This window comes from Colossoma macropomum, unplaced genomic scaffold, assembly GCF_904425465.1.
Source record: "Colossoma macropomum unplaced genomic scaffold, Colossoma_macropomum, whole genome shotgun sequence".
Lineage (NCBI taxonomy): Eukaryota > Metazoa > Chordata > Actinopteri > Characiformes > Serrasalmidae > Colossoma > Colossoma macropomum.
Window position 1 is genome coordinate 7190662 of NW_023494786.1, and position 23163 is coordinate 7213824.

The 23163-nt window shown below is 39.0% G+C and overlaps 1 protein-coding gene across 1 annotated transcript; it reads left to right on the forward strand.

Moving 5' to 3' along the window:
* Positions 1-3760: 3760 nt before the first annotated feature.
* Positions 3761-22280, forward strand: p4ha3 (prolyl 4-hydroxylase, alpha polypeptide III). The gene is made up of 13 exons (XM_036559132.1): positions 3761-4241; positions 5366-5520; positions 5636-5859; positions 7221-7364; positions 7467-7518; positions 8705-8868; positions 9689-9865; positions 16180-16244; positions 17773-17932; positions 18382-18444; positions 18770-18838; positions 20668-20764; positions 21728-22280. The coding sequence occupies exons 1-13, from the start codon at positions 4051-4053 to the stop codon at positions 21796-21798; spliced, it is 1632 nt and encodes a 543-aa protein (XP_036415025.1). The 5' UTR covers positions 3761-4050; the 3' UTR covers positions 21799-22280.
* The last annotated feature ends 883 nt before the right edge of the window (positions 22281-23163 follow it).

Genomic DNA, 23163 nt, shown 5'->3' on the forward strand with positions numbered 1-23163 from the left:
CACTAAATACTAAGACATTGCCCAGAGATGGGTAGAATAACACTTTGAAAAAGTGTTGATGGCTGAATACTGTCATAAATGTATTCAGTAACATACTCCATTACAATACATAAAAAAGTAATTCACACGGTTCCTCACTGTTACTGGTTAGCAGTTTTCCTCATGTAAGTCTTCTGTTAATGTCTCATGAAAAATTTGCCTCAGTCCACTGCTGCTCCCACAATCCCCATGAGACCAGTACAACACAGATGCTAAAACACAGATGTAAACTACTTTTACTTGAATCATTATTTCACTGGAGTGAAGATTTTAGGTCAGGGGCATCACGAGAGATTTATGGATTGGGGGCTTAGCCTTAACTAAGGGGTCTAGGGGCATGCCCCTTCAGGAGGATGTTTTTAATGGCCCCAAAATGCCCATTCAGCATGGACTACTACTACAGAGTAGTAATAGGAAGCAAATTTATCAAAAAAGGACGATTTGGTCAAGTTGGCACACAGAAAATCTATTACTTCATAGCGTATTAAGCACAGATCTTTTCCGACTTAAATACTATATGTGTCCACCTATGACAGATCAAACAAAGGCATTAAAGCCAAGCAATGCCATTGTCACTCCCTTAAGATGCACGTCCCAAATACACAGATTATAGTTTGGTACAGCGTCAGTCTGTACAACCAGTCAGAGTGTGATTTTGTTCTGTAGTTGCACTTACATGTGACATGGTCATAGTGACATCTGACAGCACAAAAATTATATTTACTAAATAATTTTTATTTAGGCTTAGAAATAAGGAATATGTAATAAGGGAAATAACCTTTCAACAAATTCAATACTAAATTTGACAATACTCACTCACTTTCTTCTTGATCACCAACATTTATTAGACCTGCTTCTTCAGCTCTGTCAGCCTCCTCCTCCCTCTCTCCCTCTCCTTGCCTGTTTAGTAACGTTATTTTCATAAAACTGGAATTTACAGGTACTAAAGGATCAATGTTTTTTGTTTAGACTGGCAAAAAATGTCACCTGACTGGCCTTTAACAGAGCTGCCACCTCTTCACTAAAGACCATCTACAGGTTGAGGAATTCAGATTCAGAAACGTTACAATCAGCACCAGTGTTTCATATCTATCTCTCTCTCTCTCTCTCTCTCTCTCTCTCTCTCTATATATATATATATATATATTTATATATATATATATAAAACACTGGTGCTGATTGTAATGTTTCTGAATCTGAATTCCTCAACCTGTAGATGGTCTTTGTATATATATATATATATGTATGTATATATATATATATATATATATATATATATATATATATATATGTATGTATTTATATATGTATGTATATATATTAATAATGCTAGTGTAATTTACTTAATACTTAAGTTTCTTGAAATTTTTAGGCTAATATAGTTTGCTTCAGCTAGTTAACCATCGTGCTTATGGCCTGTCCCTTTTTTTAACCATACGTGAACTTCAAGTTAGCTAGCAAGCTAACAAGCAACCGGCTAAACATTCGATAGCCAGCTATACTGACCACAGTTTGCACAACTCCATACTGTAGGTAGATATTTTCACTCCGTAGCTAAGTACTTACTAATTCAGGCTGCAATTTACAACCCAATTCCAAAAAGTTGGGGCACTGCGTAAAATGTAAATAAATGTAAATAAAAACAAAATGCAATGATTTGCAAATCTCATAGACCCATATTTTATTCACAATAGAACATAGAACACATATCAGATGTTGAAAGTCAGACATTTACCATTTCATGAAAAATATTAACGCATTTAGAACTTGATGGCAGCAACGCATCCTAAAAAAGCTGTGACGGGGCAACAAAAGGTGGTACTAATAAAAAAAAACATCTATTTGCAACTAACTCACATGACTGGGTATAAAAAGAGCATTTTAGAGAGGCAGAGTCTCTCAGAAGTAAAGATGGGCAGATTTTCACCAATCTGCATCTAAAAATTGTGGAACAATTTCAGAAAAATGTCAACGTAAAATTGTGAAAACTTTGGATATCCCACCATCTACAGTACATAATATCATCAAAAGATTCAGAGAATCTGGAGAAATCCCTGTACACAAGGGACAAGGCCATCGGTCAATATTGGATTCTCGTGATCTTTGGGCCCTCAGGTGGCACTGCATTTAAAACAGGCAAGATTCTGTACTGGAATTCACTGCAGGGGCTCAGAAACACTTCCAGAGATCGTTGTCTGTGAACGCAGATCACCGTACAATCCACAAATGCAAGTTACAGCTGTATCATGCAAAGAAGAAAACATATATAAACAGGATCCAGAAACACCACCAACTTCTCTGGGCCCAGGCTCATTTAAGATGGATGAGGCAAAGTGGAAAAGTGTCCTGTGGTCCAATGATGGACTACTATATAAATAATGGATACTGCATCCTCCAGACTGAAGACCTCCCAGCTTGTTATTAGCACACAATTCAAAAGCCAGCATCCATGATTGTATTGGGGTGCATTAGTGCGCATGGCATAGGTGACTTGCACATCTGTGAAGGCACCATTAATGCTGAAAGAAATATACAGGTTTTGGCAACATATGCTCCCATCCAGACAGCGTCTCTTTTAGGGAAGGGCTGGCATATTTCAGCAAGACAATGATAAACCACATACTGCATCCATCTCAACAGCATGGCTTCGCAGAAGAAGAGTCCGGGCGCTGAACTGGCCTGCCTGCAGTCCAGACCTTTCACCAATAGAAAACATTTGGTGCATCATGAAATGAAAAGTCTGTCAAAAAAGACCCAGGACTGCTGAGCAGCTAGAATCCTACATCAGGCAAGAATGGGACAACATTCCTCTCCCAAAACTCCAGCAACTGGTCTCCTCACTTCCCAGACGTTTACAGGCTGTTGTTAAAAGAAGAGGGGACGCTACACAGTGGTAGACATGGCCCTGTCCCAACTTTTTTGAGATGTGTTGCTGCCATCAAGTTCTAAATGAGTTAATATTTTTCATGAAATGGTAAAATGTCTCACTTTCAACATCTGAAATGTGTTCTATGTCCTATTGTTGATAAAATATGGGTCTATGAGATTTGCAAATCATTGCATTTTGTTTTTATTTACATTTATTTACATTTTACGCAGTGTTCCAACTTTTTGGGAATATTTTGAATAAGGTCTAATCTTTATTTTAGTAGTCTTTTGGATAAAGTCCTGTCTCAACTTAAGCGGTTCTGACGTTATTATACAGAGTAGCACCAGAGACCCTCCCCCTAGTCTCATATGATTGGCTTACAACTTGCAAGGTCCAATATGATTGGCTGACATCTTACGAGGTCTGATATGATTGGTTGAGCCGGCGTTACACTTTTCCCCAACGCTAAATAGCGGTCTCCTGTTAGAAAATCTTTGATAGTGTCGCTTCAGTGGTGGATTAGAGCAGCAGCGCCGCCCCCAGTTCGCACCCTGCTATCACAGTTAATTCTACATGTGGAGACACGACAGCCCAGTTGAATAATAAAGTAAAATACTGTTGATGACTTGAACTAATAATGTATATTTTGGGTGGGCTAAACTGGCCCAGTGAGTGTGGTTTTGAGCTACTTTACCCACCTCTGCTTCTTTGAAAAACTTACTCAAACTGCTGCATTTAAACAAAAGCTAATGCCACTCCTCCACCCCCACCCCCACCCCCACCCCCCGTTTTCATCCGACCTGAAATTTCAACGCGGTTAAATGTAAACAAATCACTCTCTTGCAGTGACTAGCGGAAGACAAATTGTCAGTAAATGCATTTCACGCTTGTTTCAGAGGTTTTTGTGTGTTTTTATCCCTCAGAGACGCATTGTGAGCTAGACCCCTGTCTTTCTTGAAGGCTGAGCCCATGAGCCACTGCATTACTCATGTTTCTCTGGAAGGAAGGTGGTGTTCGGAGCCTCAGCCTGCAGCGAGGGGAACATGGTAGCAGAGTGAGATGATTAGCCGCATTAAACTGAGAGAAGGGATGAAAGAAATATAAGCCGTCGAAGCTGTTTTTTTTTTCATAAGCTCTTGAAAATGCCATCAGTCCTAGGTGTTCGTCTGTTATCTCTTTGCTTTGTGATCATCACTGTAGCTGATAAATCACTCGGGGAGATGTACACCTCGATGATGAGCGTAAAGCAGGCGATTTTATCAGAAAGGCAGCTCATTGGTTATTTAAGAACGTACATTGATCATGAAACTCAAAGACTCGAGGACATTAAAAGGTAAGTCAACATGTTTATTTCTTCATTCGCTCGTGTCATGAACTGTAATGTAGCTTGCACCTAAAACAGTAAGTGTAACTCAATTTAAATAACATTTGCACCCTTTTAAACTAAACACGAACTAAGCAGAATAAAGAATTCATTTTTAATGGATTGAACTGCTCTGATATCACGACGACTAAACTTACAAATGAACGAGATTAAACTCACGTGCAGTGAGAATATCCTCAGTTCTTTAAGCGTTTTTTTTGTTTTCCCACCTGTATTCCGACAAGCCCCGCCCTTTGCTACGATTGGTGGATCAGCTGTCTGTAAGAACTTCGGGCCAATCACTTCGCACAATGAAAATCATTTTGGCCAATCGTAGGACAGGCAGGTTTTTTTTTAAACATGGGTGGGAAAAAGTGGTTGGTCTGATTTATCGGATGTGCATTAACAGATCTGGATTAAGGGGAGCCTGGTCACTTCCTATTTTTACCATTACATCAAAAACTGCAAAACAAGGGCGCCCGCAAGCGAGTCCTCAGTGAATTGAGGTTAATGGAGCTACATGGCTAAAAACGAAAAGTTAAATTAACTTCTAACCACTTGTCAAGAACCTTCTTTAAATTTTGGAACGTAGAAGGATGTATTTCAGTACAAAGCAAAGAAACGCACAGCAAATGGGTTTGGGGCAGCAGGATGCTAGCATTACTGCTACTGAGTGCTGATTGGTTGACAAGTGGAGCACCTCATTGGCTGAGTGAAGCAGTGAAACGTCACAATTTAAAGTCCTATAACTGGATTTTAAAAACACTCCCAAATATAACAGCAGTGTTACAATGTTTTATACTGTTCTGTGTTCAGAAAATTAATTGTATTCTTCAATATAAAAAAAAGTTTAAGCATTTACAAACTACAATTTTGAACAAATGCTCCATATTAACCTTTTCATTTTGGACTCGCTCAAGAGCGCCCTCTTGTATTTGACCAACCCAGAGGACATTATTGAGCATCACTTCTCTCTATAAATTGTCTGGCATTAATTTACATGTTTTTCTTGTTAACAATCAAATATGATTACATTAAAGCGAGTGATATGTGTTATGAAACTGAATTATGACAAGTACAGTATATTCTTCCAGGTTCTATTCAAAGGTTTCTGCATTTCACGATGGGATATACAACGAACTAGCAACTGCCCTTGCTAACCCTCTAGTGGCGTTCACACTCATCAAGAGACTGCAGTCTGAATGGTCGAATTTAGTCTACAGCTATGAAGCCGAGGAAAACCTCCAAGGTGCCCTTCAAAATCTGCAGCCTGATGTCTACTCACACATGTCTTCTTAACCCTTTACCTGTCATCCCCCTTCACTGGTCTTCTCCTCCTTTTAGTCATCATTTTTGTTTTTCAGCTCTGAGGGTTAGTTACAAGCAGTTGGAAAGCAGTTTGCCCAAACTAGAAGACCTCCAGGGAGCAGCACAGGGACTGATGAGGCTCCAGGATGTCTACGCCCTTCAAGTGGAGGGACTGGTGAGAGGTCATTTCCAGAGGATCTCTAATGGCAACCCAGTTGACATCTACAAACCACCAGTGTCCACCCCTCTCTCTGGTGATGACTGCTTCCTTGTTGGAAAGGTGGGCCACACTGAAAGAACACTGATGCTTTGGAAGCCTATTTGGCTTGTACTTTGTTCGCACTAATGTGAATATGGATATCAGTTGATGCGCAGTGTGGCATGAGTGTGCAGTGTTCTCATGCAGATACATTTTCTGACATATGTTTCCAATTGAGGTAGAATGAGATTTTAATAACATGGGTGTTTGAAAATTTCTTGGTTTATACGACTGAAGTGATGCCCTGTACTTTCAGTAATTTCTCCTTCCTTCCAGAGACTTATGACTTGTCCTGAAACTCTGTACTATTATTACTATTGGTCACTTGTTTGACCTTAACCCCTTAAATGGCCCACCAGCAGGTCCAATGTTTTATTACACACTTCTATAACCTAAGAATAGCTCAACCAGTTCGCATTGAAGTTCCCTGTAGTTACTAAGCCTGTATTAAAGGTTGATGAGCCAGCTGTGACTTGAGCTACAGAATTGATAACCTTACATCATTACTGGTGTAGACCGAACAGGAGACTTTTAAATGTAGATGCTCTAGTGGGACTCTCCTTAGCTCTGCTACTGTCAGACTGTTCTTATCTCTCACAGACTGTTCTCATTCTTAGGGAAATCCTGAGGTACTGCTAATAAAATAGTCACTTCCTCACAGCTTGAAATATGTTGTGGGGCTGAAGGGAACGTTCTGGAAGACGTAGATATTCAGACATTCCCATCTGAGCACACTGGAACTTCCTAATTGACATTCCATATTGAGTAGGCCCCGGTTATACATTCTCTCTCCATCTTGTGGTGCTTTTCTGGCTGAGCTCCAGTCACCAGGGTTTAGTTTTGTGTTGAAAGCTGACGTTTCAGGGATGGTGTGAAAGCCTTTCCCCCGATTCTTGTGGTCATTGGGAGAAAAGTGAAGACTTCTAAAATGCCAAATGAGAAAAATGTGACACAATAACACAGGAACACCCCATTTGTCTGAGATATTATCAGTCATAAAAATGTTTGCACGGTTGCAGCAGTAGTGTGAAGAGTAGGTGATGTGATCTTAGTCCTCTGAAATGTATTTAATGTAGTTATTGAATTTTAAATTTATTTAAACCCACCAGCCAAGTTTTATTATACACTTCTATAATCTGAAAATAGCTCAGCAAGTTTGCATTGAAGTCGCTGTAGTTACTGATTAACAAGCCTTAGTATGTAATAAGCCTGGGACTATAAGGGATTAAAATGAATACCTTGTGTTGGCAGGTACCATTCTAGACATGCACACAGGCTCTTGTCGTTATATTAGTGAGCTTCTCTTGCACTATGATGACTAAAATTAAACTGGGGTTTTCTTTTGCTGCCTGTTCAGTTCATTATAGTGTTCTCTTTTCCAGGTGGCCTATGATGTGGAGGATTACTACCACTCTGTGCAATGGCTGGAAGAGGCAGTGCGGCTGTTCCGAGGCGTGAACTGGAGCCCGGAAAACGAGGGCACTCTGGAAGATGCCCTAGATCACTTAGCCTTCTCTCATTTCAAGGTCTGTTATTCTTAAATCAGTGTTTTTTTCTTGGGTTTATGGTGAAGCAGTCCTTAGGTTTGATAGTTTACATTATTAACCCTCTTGTTTGCATTACTTCAGACAGGAAACATCTCTTCCGCACTCAGTCTCTCTCTGGAATTGCTGCGTCATGGTAAGTTATCCTGTTAAATGGTCAAGAGACAGCTTATAGCGTGCCACGTGAAAGTGTCAGATTAAGCAGTAGTTCAGCAAAAAAATCACTTATTCTTACTCTAAATGCCATCAGTCAGATAAATGCAATGCAATCAATCAAATCTAAAGAAGCAAACTTTGGACCCCAAACATGTCTTGGCTAATGGGCTACATTTGGAGTAAATGTGTAAATAAAATTTTTCCCTGAACTACCTATTGAAAACAGCTTGTAGAACAACTGCTGTTTTCTGAATCACAAGAAGGGATAAAGAATACAGACTATACAATATATGGCCAAAAGTATGTGGACACCTGACCATTACACCAATATGAGTTTGTTGGACATCCCATTCCAAAGCAAAGCATTAATATGGAGTTGGCCTCCCTTTGCAACCACAACAGCCCCCACTCTTCTGGTGTTCTGGGAAGATTTTGGACTATGCCTGTGGGAATTTGTGCCCATTAAGTCAAAATAACATTTTTGAGGTCAGACACTGTTGGATGAGAAGGCCTGGCTCACAATTGACATTCCAATTCATCCCAAAGGTGTTCAATGAGGTCAGGGCTCTATGCAGGCCAATGGAGTTCCTCCACACCAAACTCATGACTGTGATTCATCACTCCAGAGAACATTTCTCCACTGCTCCAGAATTCACTGGAGGCATGCTTTACACCACTCCAGCTGACACTTGGCATTACACATCTTAGGATAGGCGATTTTCATATGCTATGTGCTCCTGCTCTTGGAGGCCCTGCTTTCGTGGTCTACCACTTTGTGGCTGAGCCATTGTTGCCCCTAGATGCTGCCTAGATGGGACAAATCATGTAGAGCAGAAATTTAACAAATAGACGTTTGGCAAAGGTGGCATTCTATAATAGTCCCATGTTTAAATTCACTGAGCTCTTCAATACAGTCTATTCTGCTGCCAGTGTTTGTATATGGAAATTGTATGACTATGTGCTTTTTTACTCCTGTTAGCAATGAGTGTGGCTGAAAGACCAGAACTCAGTAATTGGAAGGGCTGTCCACATACTTTTGGCCACATAGTGTAGATATGAGTGGTTTCTAATCTGTCTAAAATTTGTAATGTCTCTCTTATCTAATTTCTTACCATGTCACTGTACTATTGTCTGTATTCACTTTGAATTTTGATCTTTTCTTCAAGATCCCTCAAACATAAGGGTCCTGCAGAATGTGGAGAAGTATGAGAGGCTGCTGGTTGCACGTCGTCCCATTCTGAGATCGGGGTCAGTATTGAAGAGACCCAGTTCCACCTACCTCAGAACCAGGAACACCTATGAAAGGCTTTGCCAGACCCAGGGATCTCAGGTATAACCTTAATGTGTGATAAGCAGCTTAATGACTGATTCAGTCATCTGATCCATTGTAAGCCAGGCTGCATGCCAGTGAAAATTAAACTCCGGTAACCCTTTAGAACCCTGCTACATAACACTGACATAACCATGGCATAAACTTATCGTGGCAGATGTGATGGTTATGAGTTGTCATGAGTAATATATCATAGTGTCATGAGGGGGTGGGCAATATGATGATATTTTATCATCATTGTGATAAATTATATCATAAAACACTTTTCTGAGCATATGGTGGATATCGTCAGAACCATTTAAGCCATCAAGCCATTTAAATTAATGTTAACCATGAGTTGTACTTCTTCGCGTATATCCTTTCTGAAGAGACTTGCCTCATATTGCTCTGCTGCAGTGAAATCCGCCAGATCTAATTGGTAACCTCTCTTTTTATGCACTTTTACTGTTGTAGAAACAGCACAGTTATATTTGGTGTCATACTCGTGTTTAAACATCATTCATCCATTGACAAGTTGCTACTTTAATTATGAGGAAATGGCCATTAGTATTATGACGGTCAATTAAAACAGTGGTCCATTTCAGAGGCTTCAGTGTCTTTTCACAATCCGTCTTGATATGTACATCGTAATGCTAAACTACCATATGAGTAGAGAATGATGTCTGTGCAGTTGTTTGTTGTTATAAAATTTGCAGAAATGTGAGTCTTGCTGCAGGGTGTGGGCTGTAAACATGTAGAGAGAGTTGAAGTTGGAAGGCAGTTTTTTTTTGGTTGGTCTCAAATTGCGTAATGAAGCTCAGATGTATTTCTCTCCTCACAGCCAAAGCTCTATGAAAACCCCAGCCTGTTTTGCGACTATTTCACCAATGGTAGTCCTGGTCTGCTCCTGCAACCCATGAAACGTGAGCTGGTCAGCCTGCAGCCTTATGTGGTGCTGTTTCATGATTTCGTCACGGCAGCTGAGGCCCAGAACATCAGGGACTGTGCATTGCCAGGGGTGAGTCATAGCTACAAATAGTGTATCTAAAAGCTGTTGATTTCTTGTTCTTTGGTGTTTAAAGAGAAATATCAGCCGAAGAGAAACTTTTAACCATTGATTCATCTGTTGTAAACATGTCTACTCTCCTCCTACTATGGTGTCACAATAGTCTCTAGAGTGTGATTTTTGAGTTTAAAGACTAGGAAAACCCCTTTTTGATGATGTGTCTTAAATGTTTTGAAGAACTATGACTGCTTTGGAGTGAATTCTTATGGGTGGGCTGTTTGAATTAGGTTTTTCCCCTCTTGCTGGCTAATGCAGAAGGAAGCCAGACACTCTCTAAAAAAGGAAAGTTGGGTTATCTTACAATTTGAAGTCAACTTACTTCACAGTGTTTTTGCTAAAGTTAGTTGCCTTCAAATTGTATTTTATTTTATTTTATTTATATACTTTTTACAGTGCAGCTAATATCACTGCTGAGTAGCCAAAAATCACATCTGTATTTGTTAACCTCAGTGGCTACACTAGCAGTCAGGATTTCTTTATTGCAATGATGCAGCTCCAAGTGGTTGCATGATATATTTGTGTAATGCATGCTGGGTATTGTAGTGAGAGAACCTTAATGGAAGAAAGCACATAAAGATACAAAATTCTGAATTCTGTCCAGTGAGCCTGAGGGATGCAGTGCTGTGCTACAGAATACTGCACATGACAAGTAACATACTGAATGCATTTTTTTAGGCCATAATGCTCATTTAAACTGGTTCATTAAGCTGTCATAATTGCTCATAGGCATGGTATTATATAGTAACATACAGAATCATTTTGCATAGTGAAACAACTGTCAAGTTAAACTGTTTGCCCAGAAGTTTTTTTGTTTGTTTGTTTGTTTGTTTGTTTTTTAATTTGCTGCGGTCTCATGACCGCGAATGGAAATCTCATAAGTCTTGTACAACAAACAAAAAAGCTGATTTAATACACAAATGTTCAAACTCCAAGATTAGTTACCAGAAAAACAGCTACAACATTCTCCTGAATGGAGCGTACAGTTTGATTTGCTTGCAAATTTAGAACTTGGGGAACAGCATGTATTTTGTGAAGTGTGTATCTGTGGTTTAACAATGGTAGCATCAGGGATGCTTCACATTAAAATGCACCTGAAATATGTGTTTCACCAAAAAACATATTTGCCCACTTTTACACTTACCCCAAAAAAGACATTTTTGGTGTCTGAAGCTTGATTTTTCGGTTGGTTTTACACAGGGAGCTACAAGGCTAATAGAAGTTTCATCATTTGCTATTTACAAATTCACAGTAGAATTTAACAGTGATCCAGTTGTAGGCTTTATCCTAAAGTTAGCTCATGGAAACATTATGCCCACCTGCCTAATTTGCTGTCCTCTGTGTGCCGCCAAAACAGCTCCAACCCACCAAGGCATGGACTCTACAAGATCTCTGAAAGTGCCCTGTATTATCGGGCACCAAGATGTTAGCAGCAGATCCTTTAAGGTCTGTAAGTTGTGAGGAGGGGCCAGTGTGGATCGGATTTTTAATTTCTCAGAAAAAGTACCAGCACAGACGATGATTCTTATGGCGCAAATGCAGCACAAGAAAATAGTACGATTTTTATTCCATTTCTGATCATATGGAAGTCTAATACATATATACTTGCATGCATTTCTGATCATTTTAAATTATTAGATGATTGTTTAATAGTGATGCTCATATTGAATCATTCGAAATGTCCGATCAAAAGGAGTCAGTTGCCCTGATTTGATTCAAAGTTTCAGAATCTGGGTTTCACACATGACCTGACGTCACGTTGGCTAATGCTATCAGGAATGTTTGTACATTCAGTGCAAGCTGTGAGCTCGGCTGAAAACATAATATGTTTCAAAAAGTTTCACTCCTGGACATTACATATCGCTGTTGTCAGAAGAAAACTTTGTATCTCCATTTTTGACCTTTTTTATATATTTTGACATAAATTGAAAATGCCTGTTGTCCTTTACATTGTATGTAAATTTCATGATGAATGGACTAAAAGAAACGTCCCAAAATTACTTGGAAAAAAGTCTGGTTCCAATGACTTACATTAAAAGTAAAGCATGTTTTTTTTCCTTCTCCTGTAAAGTTATCATTTTGGAGTTTTCTTCCGACAACAGTGATATTTAAGTCCGTGCATAGAATGGAATCCTTTATAAGTTTGATGTGTAGCTTTAAAGAGGGGTAAATAGTCTACCAAGCTTAGACTGTTAATTCACATCATTCAGCTGTTGTTGAGAATTCCTAAAAAGTAAAATCTCAGTGGGGTTGATGCCAAAAACAGGGTTGTAATACCATAAAAAGTCAAACAGTTAATCTCTCTCGCTCTCTCTGCCTCTCTCCCTCTTACACTCCCTAAAACAGTCTCCTATCCCAAATGGTGTTGACAAGAAACGCAAAAATTCTCAATTTTAAAACCTTAAATTTCCAGTTGTTAATTTCAGCACTTCATCAATTATAAAAAAAGAAATTGAACACATATAATCAATATTATTGCACACAGATAATTCTGATTGGAGCGAGCTGAATGTAATGTATGAGGACCATCACTGTTTGTTGATACTGTATAACATAGGCGAACCATGACTACTAGAACAAGACCTTCAGTTCGGCTTGTAAATGTCACAACTGTCAAAATATGAGAAAAAAAACACTTATCCAGTAAGACCTACTTCTGCTAGCGGCCCTATGACATTCAAGTAGTTTGCTAGCGCTAAGCTAATATCTTAACATATCTTAAGCTTCTAAAACACATTTCATGTTTCATTTGAAACTTATGGCAGCCATATTAGTATACATTTTACCTTGCATCAGTTTTACAGTGACTGTTTCAGTAAAGAGGCTGGTCTAGGGCTGCTGCCACTGTTTTATTTTTCCCCTAACAACCCTTTGATTAGTCTGCTGCTCGTTTTTACAGTCAGTGATGGATCTGGGACTTCCAGAAGGTCTAATGTGATGATTTTTTTTTCATGAAACTGGTCTCACTTTTTTGGAAATCAAAACATGATTGGTTGATTCCTCGGTCACTTTGTAATTATGCTGATGGTTAATTAAAGTCTTTAGGCCTTCTCTACAGCTCTTGACGTTCTAACCAGTAGGAGAGGTCACTTTACTATGTCTACCTAGATAACATGGATAAAAACAACTACTGATTGAGCATTTCCAGCATTTAACCCTTTTGTTTCCATCCAAAACTTTACAATGAAACAAGAGTAGTGCTGTAATACTTGCAGAGTTTGAACACCAGCACAATCCTATTGAATAAAAATGAAATAAAAATTATAAACCACGCTATATTTTGTAAAACTAATAATGAATGCAGTAAGATTGTCTTGCTTTTTTCTGCCATCACTATTGTTGGATACTTTCTAACAGTGTCTGCCAGTGTCTATCAGCTGGCTCACTGAGATAAAAGCAAGCCCTATGTTGTAAAACAAACAATGACAGCAGTAAAAGGAAATAAAGAACAGTTGTGTTTATATAAATAAGTAGAGCATTTTCTTGAGCGGGTAGTGACTCAATGTTTTAACCAAATTCTGCATTTTTTTTTCCACCACCCATCTCCCACTTTCCTTTAGTGTTAGGCTGACAGACATGATCTTTCATTAAAGCTGTTCACAGCAAAAGCTGTGTTAACACTGTGTGAATTGTGTGGCATGCAGTTCACATCTGTCTCCATTATTAGACAAAAAAGAATAGACTGTTCTGTGTGTGAAACCCAAATATGGAAATGAAGATGCTTTGTGAAAATTGAGGCTTGGACAATATGACCATAATTTTGGAGAAGAACAGTGTGGCTCCATATACTCAGCGAAAAAGTTCTGAGCCGCAGACCATTTCTGGCTGGCCTTCCACTTCCACGCTTGTGGAAACTATTCATGACAAGTAACGGCTGGCCCACAACATAGAGAGAGCAACTGTTCCAAGTTTCTGAATCGCTTATTCTGGGAGCCACAAGAAAATGAGAAGAATCTTTTTTTGTTTCCTGGTCCTTTAAGAAAGGCCATCATCACTGCCTTCATCATTGCGTTACCGTCTGATGATGCTTCAGAGGGCTGATTGAAAACAGACGTTGTGAATGCGTCATTTAGGAAGTGTCAGTCGTGCCAGCACTGCCATCAGTTATTCCACTCAGTACAGTTCCACTCTGTCATCTTTGTCTGGGCAGACTGAACACTGAATTGAGTTTTTCTGTCACCACTATTCGGAGGTTAAAAATCTCACTTCCTTTCCAGTAGTTGAATTCTAACATTGCGCTCCCTTCCATGAAACTGCTGTACAAAGACACCTGGGGAAATCCCTTTTATATTAGCCATTTAATGCACATGTGTCAGGCTCCAGTCCTGGTGGGCCAAAACACTGCAGACTTTCGTGCACAACTTCATTAAAAAAACACGATTCAGCTTATCAGCTAATTAGCAAGGCCTTCATAAACTGAATTCAGAGCATTAGATGAGAATAAACACTAATCTCCGCAGCTTTTTGGCCCAGAAAGTCGCCAGTTTGACATGCCTGATATAATGTTTAGCCTTTTAATCTACTCTTCTTCTTTAATAATGTGACTTTGTCAAATGTTTTTTTTTCACATATGAAGAATATAATCTGACAAAGCTAAATGCAGATAGGAAGATGCACTATATGGCCAAAAATACATGGACAGCCCTCCTAATGACTGAGTTCAGGTGTTTCACCCACACCTATTGCTAGCAGTTGTATAAAATCAAGCACATAGCCATGCAATCTTCATAAATGAACACTGACAGTAGAGGAGGGCATATTGAAGAGCTCAGTGACTTTAAAAATGGCACTGTTATAGAAGGCCACCTTTGCCACAAGTCAGTTTGTGAAATTTCTGTCCTGCTAGATCTGCCCCAGTCAACTGTAAGTGCTGTTATTGTGAAATGGAAGCGTCTAGGAGCAACAACAGCTTAGCCACAAAGCAGTAGATGCTGAATTACGTAGCATGTAAAAATCACATATCTTCTGTTGCATCACTCACTACATAGTTCTGCCTCTGTTAGCACATTAGCACAAAAACTGTGTGTCGGGATCTGCATGAAATGAGTTTCTATGGCCAAGAAGCTGCACATAAGCCTTATATCACTATGTGCAACAGCAAGCATCAACTGTAGTCATGTAAAGCACATGGTGCATAGTGCTGACAGGCTGAAGTTATTCATCTGCACTGCCTTGTATTTGAAACAGGGTGGTCAAATCTTATAATTTCTGAAAAACTACTGTAAGGAAATAATTACAGTATATTATTTAATTGCAGCTTAACTGCACAATCATTTTATAACTTTTTGGTGTTCCCAAAAAATGAGAAATTGAATAATGCATCTCGAAATACCTTCTGTCTGAAATACCTTTTTTATTTTTAAAACTGAATAAAATAACTGTAATTATTAATATGACACATGATTCCAAACTTCAAAATGCTAGTATATATTAAACAAAAATAAGAAAAAATATATGTGTATCACATATAATACAAACATATATAGGGCCTTTTATAAGATACAAAAAGGGCAATATATCAATCATTCTACGGAGCTGGTTCAAAATCAGAGCCGAAAATACATTTCAGACTTTCACTGGCTTGGACTTTAGATTAAATCATTTTGCTTTGAGTGACCCTATAACTTGATTATGTTATTTCATTAAAAACAATGATTGAACATTCAATTTTGTCACTACCAAAACAATCATAACAAGACCAAAAATTTACCAAGTGTTTCAGTGGTGACTGTTTCAGTAGTGATAATTTAAGCTAGACCAAAACTCAAAAACACTAGCCAGTACCTGCCTAGCAAACACAGCTTTGTAACACATAAACTCATAGCATTTTTCATTAAAGCACAAAATACTACTTTAGACAGTTCTCGATGTTACACACTGATTTTCAGACTTTGAGACACATTTACTTCAAAACAATGGGATCTAACTGCTCACCATGTGGCCATGAGGAACAGAGATGCAGTCTCACTTTCTGCTTGTAAATGCAGGCGTGTGGCTAAAATAAGGCTCCTCCTATGGACAAAAATCTGTGTTCTGGTAGTGATATGAAAACATGGGACAGCATTTTTTGAATAATATTTTTTTAATTACATTTTTTTTCAACTACATGTTAAAAGAAGATCTTTTAAAAAACAACATTGAAAAAATCCAAGTATTATTTTCAGAAGTTTATTGGCCCACATTATTTTACTTTGTAACCTATTCCCTTTGGTCAACACCATGCTTTTCTAATTATTTTCTATTTTGCATGTTCTTCTTGCTCCTTTTAGCTAAGGAGATCAGTTGTGGCATCAGGAGTGAACCAGACCACTGTCGACTACCGCATCAGCAAGAGGTAATAAATGTTGATTACAAGCCTTAGTCCAGACAGTTTCTATGGGAGTGGCACTCACTGCTGTCATAATAGCATTAAACGCTACACTGCAGCAATAGATTATACGTTTAGTTTCAGTATAATGTGGGAAAAATAACATGGTGCGATTGCTTTTAAGCTAACACTTAACATTATGAGACTGTAAACAGATGATTCCCTCTTGGAAACAGAAATAGTAGGTTACCCATAAAGTTACAGTGCTCACACAAAAGCTTCTTTTCATAACACTAAACTCTATTAGTTGTATAAATATGGACAGTGTAGTTATCATATTCTGGACTGTGCAGTTTAGAATTAATAGTGGTTCTGTCACCTTAAGTGAATGAAAACCAGGTCCTGTTAGTTCTGATTTTCAACATCTCTATAGTAATATTCCTAATATTTTTGCATGTTTGATGTCTTAACCTTGAAGTGTGTTTAAGGGAACTGAGTTGTACACTATATGGCCAAAAGTATGTAGACACGACTCCTAATTATTGAGTTCAGGCGTTTCAGCCGCATCCATTGTTAACAGGTATATAAAATGAAGCACAGAGCCTTGTGATCTCCATAGACAAACATTGGAAGTAGAATAAGTCATACTGATAAGCTCAGTGACTTTAAATGTGACACTCTCATAGGATGTCACCTTTGCCACGTGTCAGTTTAGAAACCCTGCTAGATCTGCCCCAGTCAACTGTAAGTGCTATTATTGTGAAATGGAAGCATCTAGGAGCATAAACAGCTCAACCACAAAGAAATAGACCACGCAAACTCACAGAGTAGGGCTGCCGAGTGCTAAAGCTTGTAGCGCATAAAAACCACCTATCCATTGTTGTGTCTCTCACTACAGAGATCCAGCTTGCCTCTGGAAGCAACATCAGCACAAGATGTGCTGGGACCTTAATCAAATGGGTTTTCATGTTTGAGCAGTTGCTCACAAGCCTAAGATCACTATGAGCAGTGGAAACACATTCTCTTCAGTGATGAATCATGTTTCACTCTCTGGCAAGCTGATGGATGAATCTGGGTTTGGCAGATGCCAGGAGAACTACTGGAATGCATAGTGTCAACAGTAAAGTTTGGTGGAGGAGGGATAATGTTGTTGGGCTGTTCAGGGTTTGGGCCCCTTAGTTATAGCGAAGGGTAACGTTAACATACAAAGGCATTTTAGACAATGCTTCAAACTTTGTGGCCCTGTGTACAAACCAAAGTCTGTAAAGACATGGTTTGATGAGTTTGTGTGTAGGAACTCCAGTGGCCTGCATAGCCCTGACCTCAACACCCCTGAACACATTAGGGATGAATTAGAATGTCAGCTGTGAGCCAGGATTTCTTGTCTAACATCAGTGCCTGAATTGAGGCTGTTGTAGCCACTAAAGGACAGAGGGGTGACAACTCCATATTATTGCTCATGGTTTTGGAATGGAATGTCCAGCAAGCTCATAAAGGTGTGATGGTCATTTGGCCATGTAGAGTATCTCATAGCTTGTGTTTGTTCATCTTCCAGTGCGTGGCTGAAGGACTCAGCACATCCCACCATTAGCAAGGTGGACCGACGCATCACTTTGCTAACAGGCCTGAATGTGCAGCTTCCCTACGGTGAACATCTGCAAGTAGTGAACTACGGCATTGGAGGACATTACGAACCACATTTTGATCATGCTACAGTGAGTAGGTCCTTTATACAGTGAGTAGGTCCTTTATCTACCTATCTTTAGTAAGAGTGCAGAGAGGGCAATCAAACATGAATGAGAAAAAGAGTTTCCATAGCTCTCTCATTAGGCCAACTTTAGTAATGGCATGCCTTCAGCTGAGTCTTTTAAAAGATAAGGTTAATATTAATAGCCGTAGATTGGATCTCCTTTTCCGGGTGATTTTACCTTTTATTTTGCCTTGATTTGTTTGACCTGCCAGAAAGACTGATAATGATGCAATGCTTTGATGATATGATCTGTCAGTTTGTGGCAAGCATGTTCATATAAAGGCACACCCTGACTCAGTTGTGGAAAATTTTAGTGTTTAGTGAGTGATTGATGAGATTTTCAAGTTCAGGCTGGGTCAAATCCAGACTTGTAATGCTATCATGCTTTTTTTTCCCTTTTCATCTCTCTGGCAGTCTACATCCAGCCCATTGTACAGACTCAATTCTGGAAATCGAATGGCCACGTTTATGATATATGTAAGTGAATTGTGTCTTATCGTCTCCTGCCTGTGCACTCTCAGTGCTACTGTGTGCATATTTTACATATCAGTGGGAGAGCTCACTGAAATATGTAAGATTTTCCAATAACGTAATTCAACCCAGTCTCCCAGCCTCCCTCCCCCCTCCAAAAAAGTCATATACAGCCTTTTCTCCAAGGAAAACATTCCTGTCAGTGCAATACGAGAGAGTCAGTGTGTGAGTTTTGGACAAGCGACAAGCTCAGCTGTGCCATGGGCTATATTGAATGATGTGTTTACTGAGATTAACACTGAGTGAATGAGAACATTGTGATGCATTGCAGCTCAGCTCTGTAGAGGCTGGAGGATCCACAGCCTTCATCTACGCCAACTTCAGTGTCCCTGTAGTGGAGGTACTGCACATTTCATACATTCAGCACATTGCATTCATATTTAGATCAAATAAGGGTGTATCAATACATGCTAAAACGTTACAGTGTGCATCAGTGGGCATGGGAATTATTAGCTGCATTCTAATAATTATGCCATTATTTTATTGTTTAAACATCAAAAATCATAACGTAATCCACTCCAACACATTAGATGTCATATGTTACTTTCTCAGCTCCACTCAGCGGTAGATCATGTTGGAGATAACGCGGTACAAGCTTCAGTAATGCTGTTAGCTTTGCATTTATTGAATATTTTAATTTTTGAATATTCTATCAAATATTATTTCGGATATTTAAATATTCTATAAGAATAAGAAAGGTTAAGATATGTGTTTCACTTTAATGCTGAAATCTAAAGTGCTATTCTCAGGGATTTTGCCCAATCTGGCGACTCTGACCAGGCTGCTAGATTGTTTAAACTGTTGAGTAACTTTTAAGATAAGTTGATAATAAGCTTTTGTTGGTACCGTTTTCTTATTATTAGTTTTAGTAAGTTTTCTTTTGCTCTGTACAGAAAGATTGCTAGCCAGAACGCAAAATAGGCCTGACACGATTTTCATTCAGAAACTACTCTGTAAGCTTCACATTTTATTCATAAAGATTTGATTTTGAGGCAGTTGTTTTTAAATGGTTCTACTGGCTAGTTTCTACAGTTTAAATAGCATTAGCCATTCATACCCCCTTTAAATGATGTATACTGTGATTGGCTATATCGTTCTAAATAAAGTACTAAAAGTACTGCGAATTTTCTTTCTAGTAGGTACAGTTGAATGCAAAAGTCAGATCAAATGATATGTTTTGTTGTTTTTCTAAGTGAAAATAAAATAACACATCCTCTTCTCCACAGCTACTGTTTATTTAATGAATTTAATGTATTGGAAGAGAAAATAAAACATAAAATGTGTCCTGTGCAAAGCTTATGGCACATTTTATACTTATGCCATTACAAATGTTAAATGTTACTTTAAACATATTTAAGTGTGTTCCCTGTAGAGGATGTGTTAACTTATTTTCACTTAGAAGATCAATAAAACATGTAATTTGAACAGAGGAGGCTCCGACTTCTGCATGAGACTGTAAATGGGTTTATGGGATAACATAGAAGTAAATCATGAGCAGTGAAATTTGTTTTTCTAGGAAGTGATAACTAATCCCATTACAGTCTGTGAGAGGTAATTAGTCATTTTTAATGGATGGCGTTTTGAGTAATTACACCAACACTTAGTAGCTTGTGCAACAACTTTGGAAAAGTCACCACTGTCCTTTATTAATATTCATAATATTATAAGAATATCAAATTGTAAACCAGTATTGTCAATTCAATCATAAACTGAGTGTACTGGTTCACCCCTAACATCAAGTCAAGTCAAAATGCCAGAGATTCCGCTTATTACAACCATCCAAAGCAATGCAGAGAGATGAGTTCGGTTCTTTCGAGGCCCAGCGTTTTGAGCGTTTCATTATGGTATGTGTGGTTGTTGTTAGAAGGTATCCTATTACACTGGAGGCTTTGTGTTAGGGGCATGAATGGGACTCTATTAAATGAGCTGTGGCTGAAACACTACTGATGCCTAGTGAGAATCTGACCCTTTGACCTTTGTGGCCTGTGGGCTTTCACCACCTGTGGCTAAGCCTTTTGGAGATGGGTTAACGTAACAGTCGTAAGCACTGACCTATAATCTATCAAAAGCTAAGGAAAGAAGGAGGTCAATAGTGCAGAGATTTGCACGTTATGCTGTAATGTTGCTTTTATGCATCTTTATGTTTCTGTGTGCCTGTCTTTCCTCCAGAATAGTGCTCTCTTCTGGTGGAACCTTCATAGAAATGGCCAAGGCAATGGAGACACTCTACATGCAGGTTGTCCAGTCCTCATTGGCGACAAATGGGGTATGATTTCTGTGCCATGATCATTTATTAACAAAATTATGATTATTACTGGGTTAATGAGGAACGTCTGTATGCCATTACATCTAGAAAGAACCAGAAAGACTCAGCACTGTTTTAACAAAACCTCACATCTACAAAATTATGAGTATGTTCTTTAGGGGGCCATTTCAGAGACATGGCATTGTTCTGTGAGATTGCAGATAACTCTTTAAGTGATTGGTATCGCTGTGAATTGTAACTGATTGGCACATATTTCATTATCATAAAGATTAACAACAACTACAGACTAAAGACTAAAATTTGCCACCTTTTCGCTGGCTGAAAGGGTGAAAATGTGTCTCTGGCACCCATTTTGTGCTAAATAAAGATAGAATCACTCTTTTGTTTATGATTTTGTTTGATGACTCTACAGAAAACATGCATCTGCACATTTTAATGCACAATCTGTTGAGTTTAACATATTGAGGACAAAACTTTTATATTTTGTATTTTATATGTATTTTTCCAGTGTATTAAACTTGCAGATATAAAAACACCATATTTTATTCCCTTTAGAGGATGGGTTACCTTATTTTCACCTGGAAAATCATCAAAAACCTTTATAATTTGACTATAAAAAAGATCAGTGCTCTCTGATTGTCAAATTTATGCTTGTGTAATAAGTTTACAAAGCAGCACGATTGCAGCCGTTGCCTTGAATCCTCTAATCTTAAACTTCTGTTTGCAGAGTCAGCTGAACTTTTCCACTGTGTCAATCTTGCAACACTTAACACGACACTCAAAATGTTTACCTAGGGTCAAACAGAGTGTAGAGATGACGCAGGTGCTCCAGCAACTTTACCTGAGTAGACCTTTTAGAAGAAAGTTGCAAACATTTCCACATTATTCTCTTTGTGAATAAGAACAGTTTTGTGTGTTTGTGGCATTTGCTCATATCCTCATACCCTAAAACCTCTCTTTCAGTGGCTAACAAATGGGTGCACGAGTATGGGCAGGAGTTTCAGCGCCGCTGCAGTCCTGACCCCAAGGAGTGATGAGAGATTCTGGGACCGCCAGGAGTACAAGAGCCGGCGTCCACAATGGAGCAACGGAGGTCAAAAAGGAGGAGGGGGCCCAGCCAGGAGCTGGTCTACCCGCCTGACTGTGCGAGTGATTTAATGGCAGCAGCTCTGAGAAAAAGGGTGAGCTGCATAGACACTGGTGAAGTGACTGTGAGTGTGCGTATTTGGCAGTCAGCCACAAAACCAAGCTGGCCCCTTTGCTCGTGCTCTAGAGGCTGTGAGCACACATCACTTTCTGTTAACTCCACAAGCCCAGGATCACCTCCAGAACCAGTTTATTTCCCCCAAAAAAAGCAGTGCATGCATCGCCTTTCCCATGGAAGACAAATGCACTGTGCATAGCACTCCAGGACATTGTTTGATTGAATGGGAAAATGCACATTTATTTGCGTATTGAGTGCAATATTCATCCATAATTGGAATAATGTGTTCTTTGGCATTTGGAATAATCAACAGCTGGCAAAAAAATGTCAATAGTATGTGTGTTTTTTACATTTAACATTTTTACATACATCCATATTCTTACAAAACACTGCCATCTCTCTTCTTTCATATTCCTGCCAAATCATGGTCCACTTTAAGCACACAGCCTTGATCTGGTGGAAGTCAGAAGCTATTAAAGGAGAATTCCAGTGGTCTTTCAAAGTGACTTAATAATAAATTAATGAGATGTAAACAAAGTCATTCAGAGCCTGTTTACAGGACTGGCGACCTGTCAAGGGTGTTTCTTGCCTTCCGCCCAATGACTGCTGTGATAGGCACCAACACCCCCCGCAACCCAGAAAGATAATTCGCTTAGATAATGTATGTGCGTGTGTGTGTGTGTGTGTGTGTGTGTTGTCCATGTCCAGATTGCGTCAGGATATACTTTGATCAGATTCCATTTACAGTTTTCACTAAAATGCGTCCCCAGTGTTAACAGATGAGATCCAACACAGTCATTTCCATTTTACTTTTGTGTACTTTTTCCACTGTTATGATACATGACGACTAGCTCGGCAGAGCACAAGCAGGCTCCTGGTTTGGGGAACTTCAGCCTCCTTTATCTTTTGTTTCCTTGTTTATTTTCTCACCTGCTAGTCAGCAATTTGCAGATGCGCTTCCACTCGTGAAATGGAATAACAAAACACATTCTGTTTACACTTACGTTAAATGTGGTCAAGATCACCTCCGACTGTGGTTTATTCGTAATCCAGTCATGATGCGTCCACAGGGTGTTTACACCTAGCTTTTCATGCAGTCAAGTGAAATCGGAATGTGATTTTATCACCAAAAAATGCATGTTAGTGCAAAGTGTAAAAAGGCTCTCAGTGTGATGTGAAATGGTTCAGTGTAGAG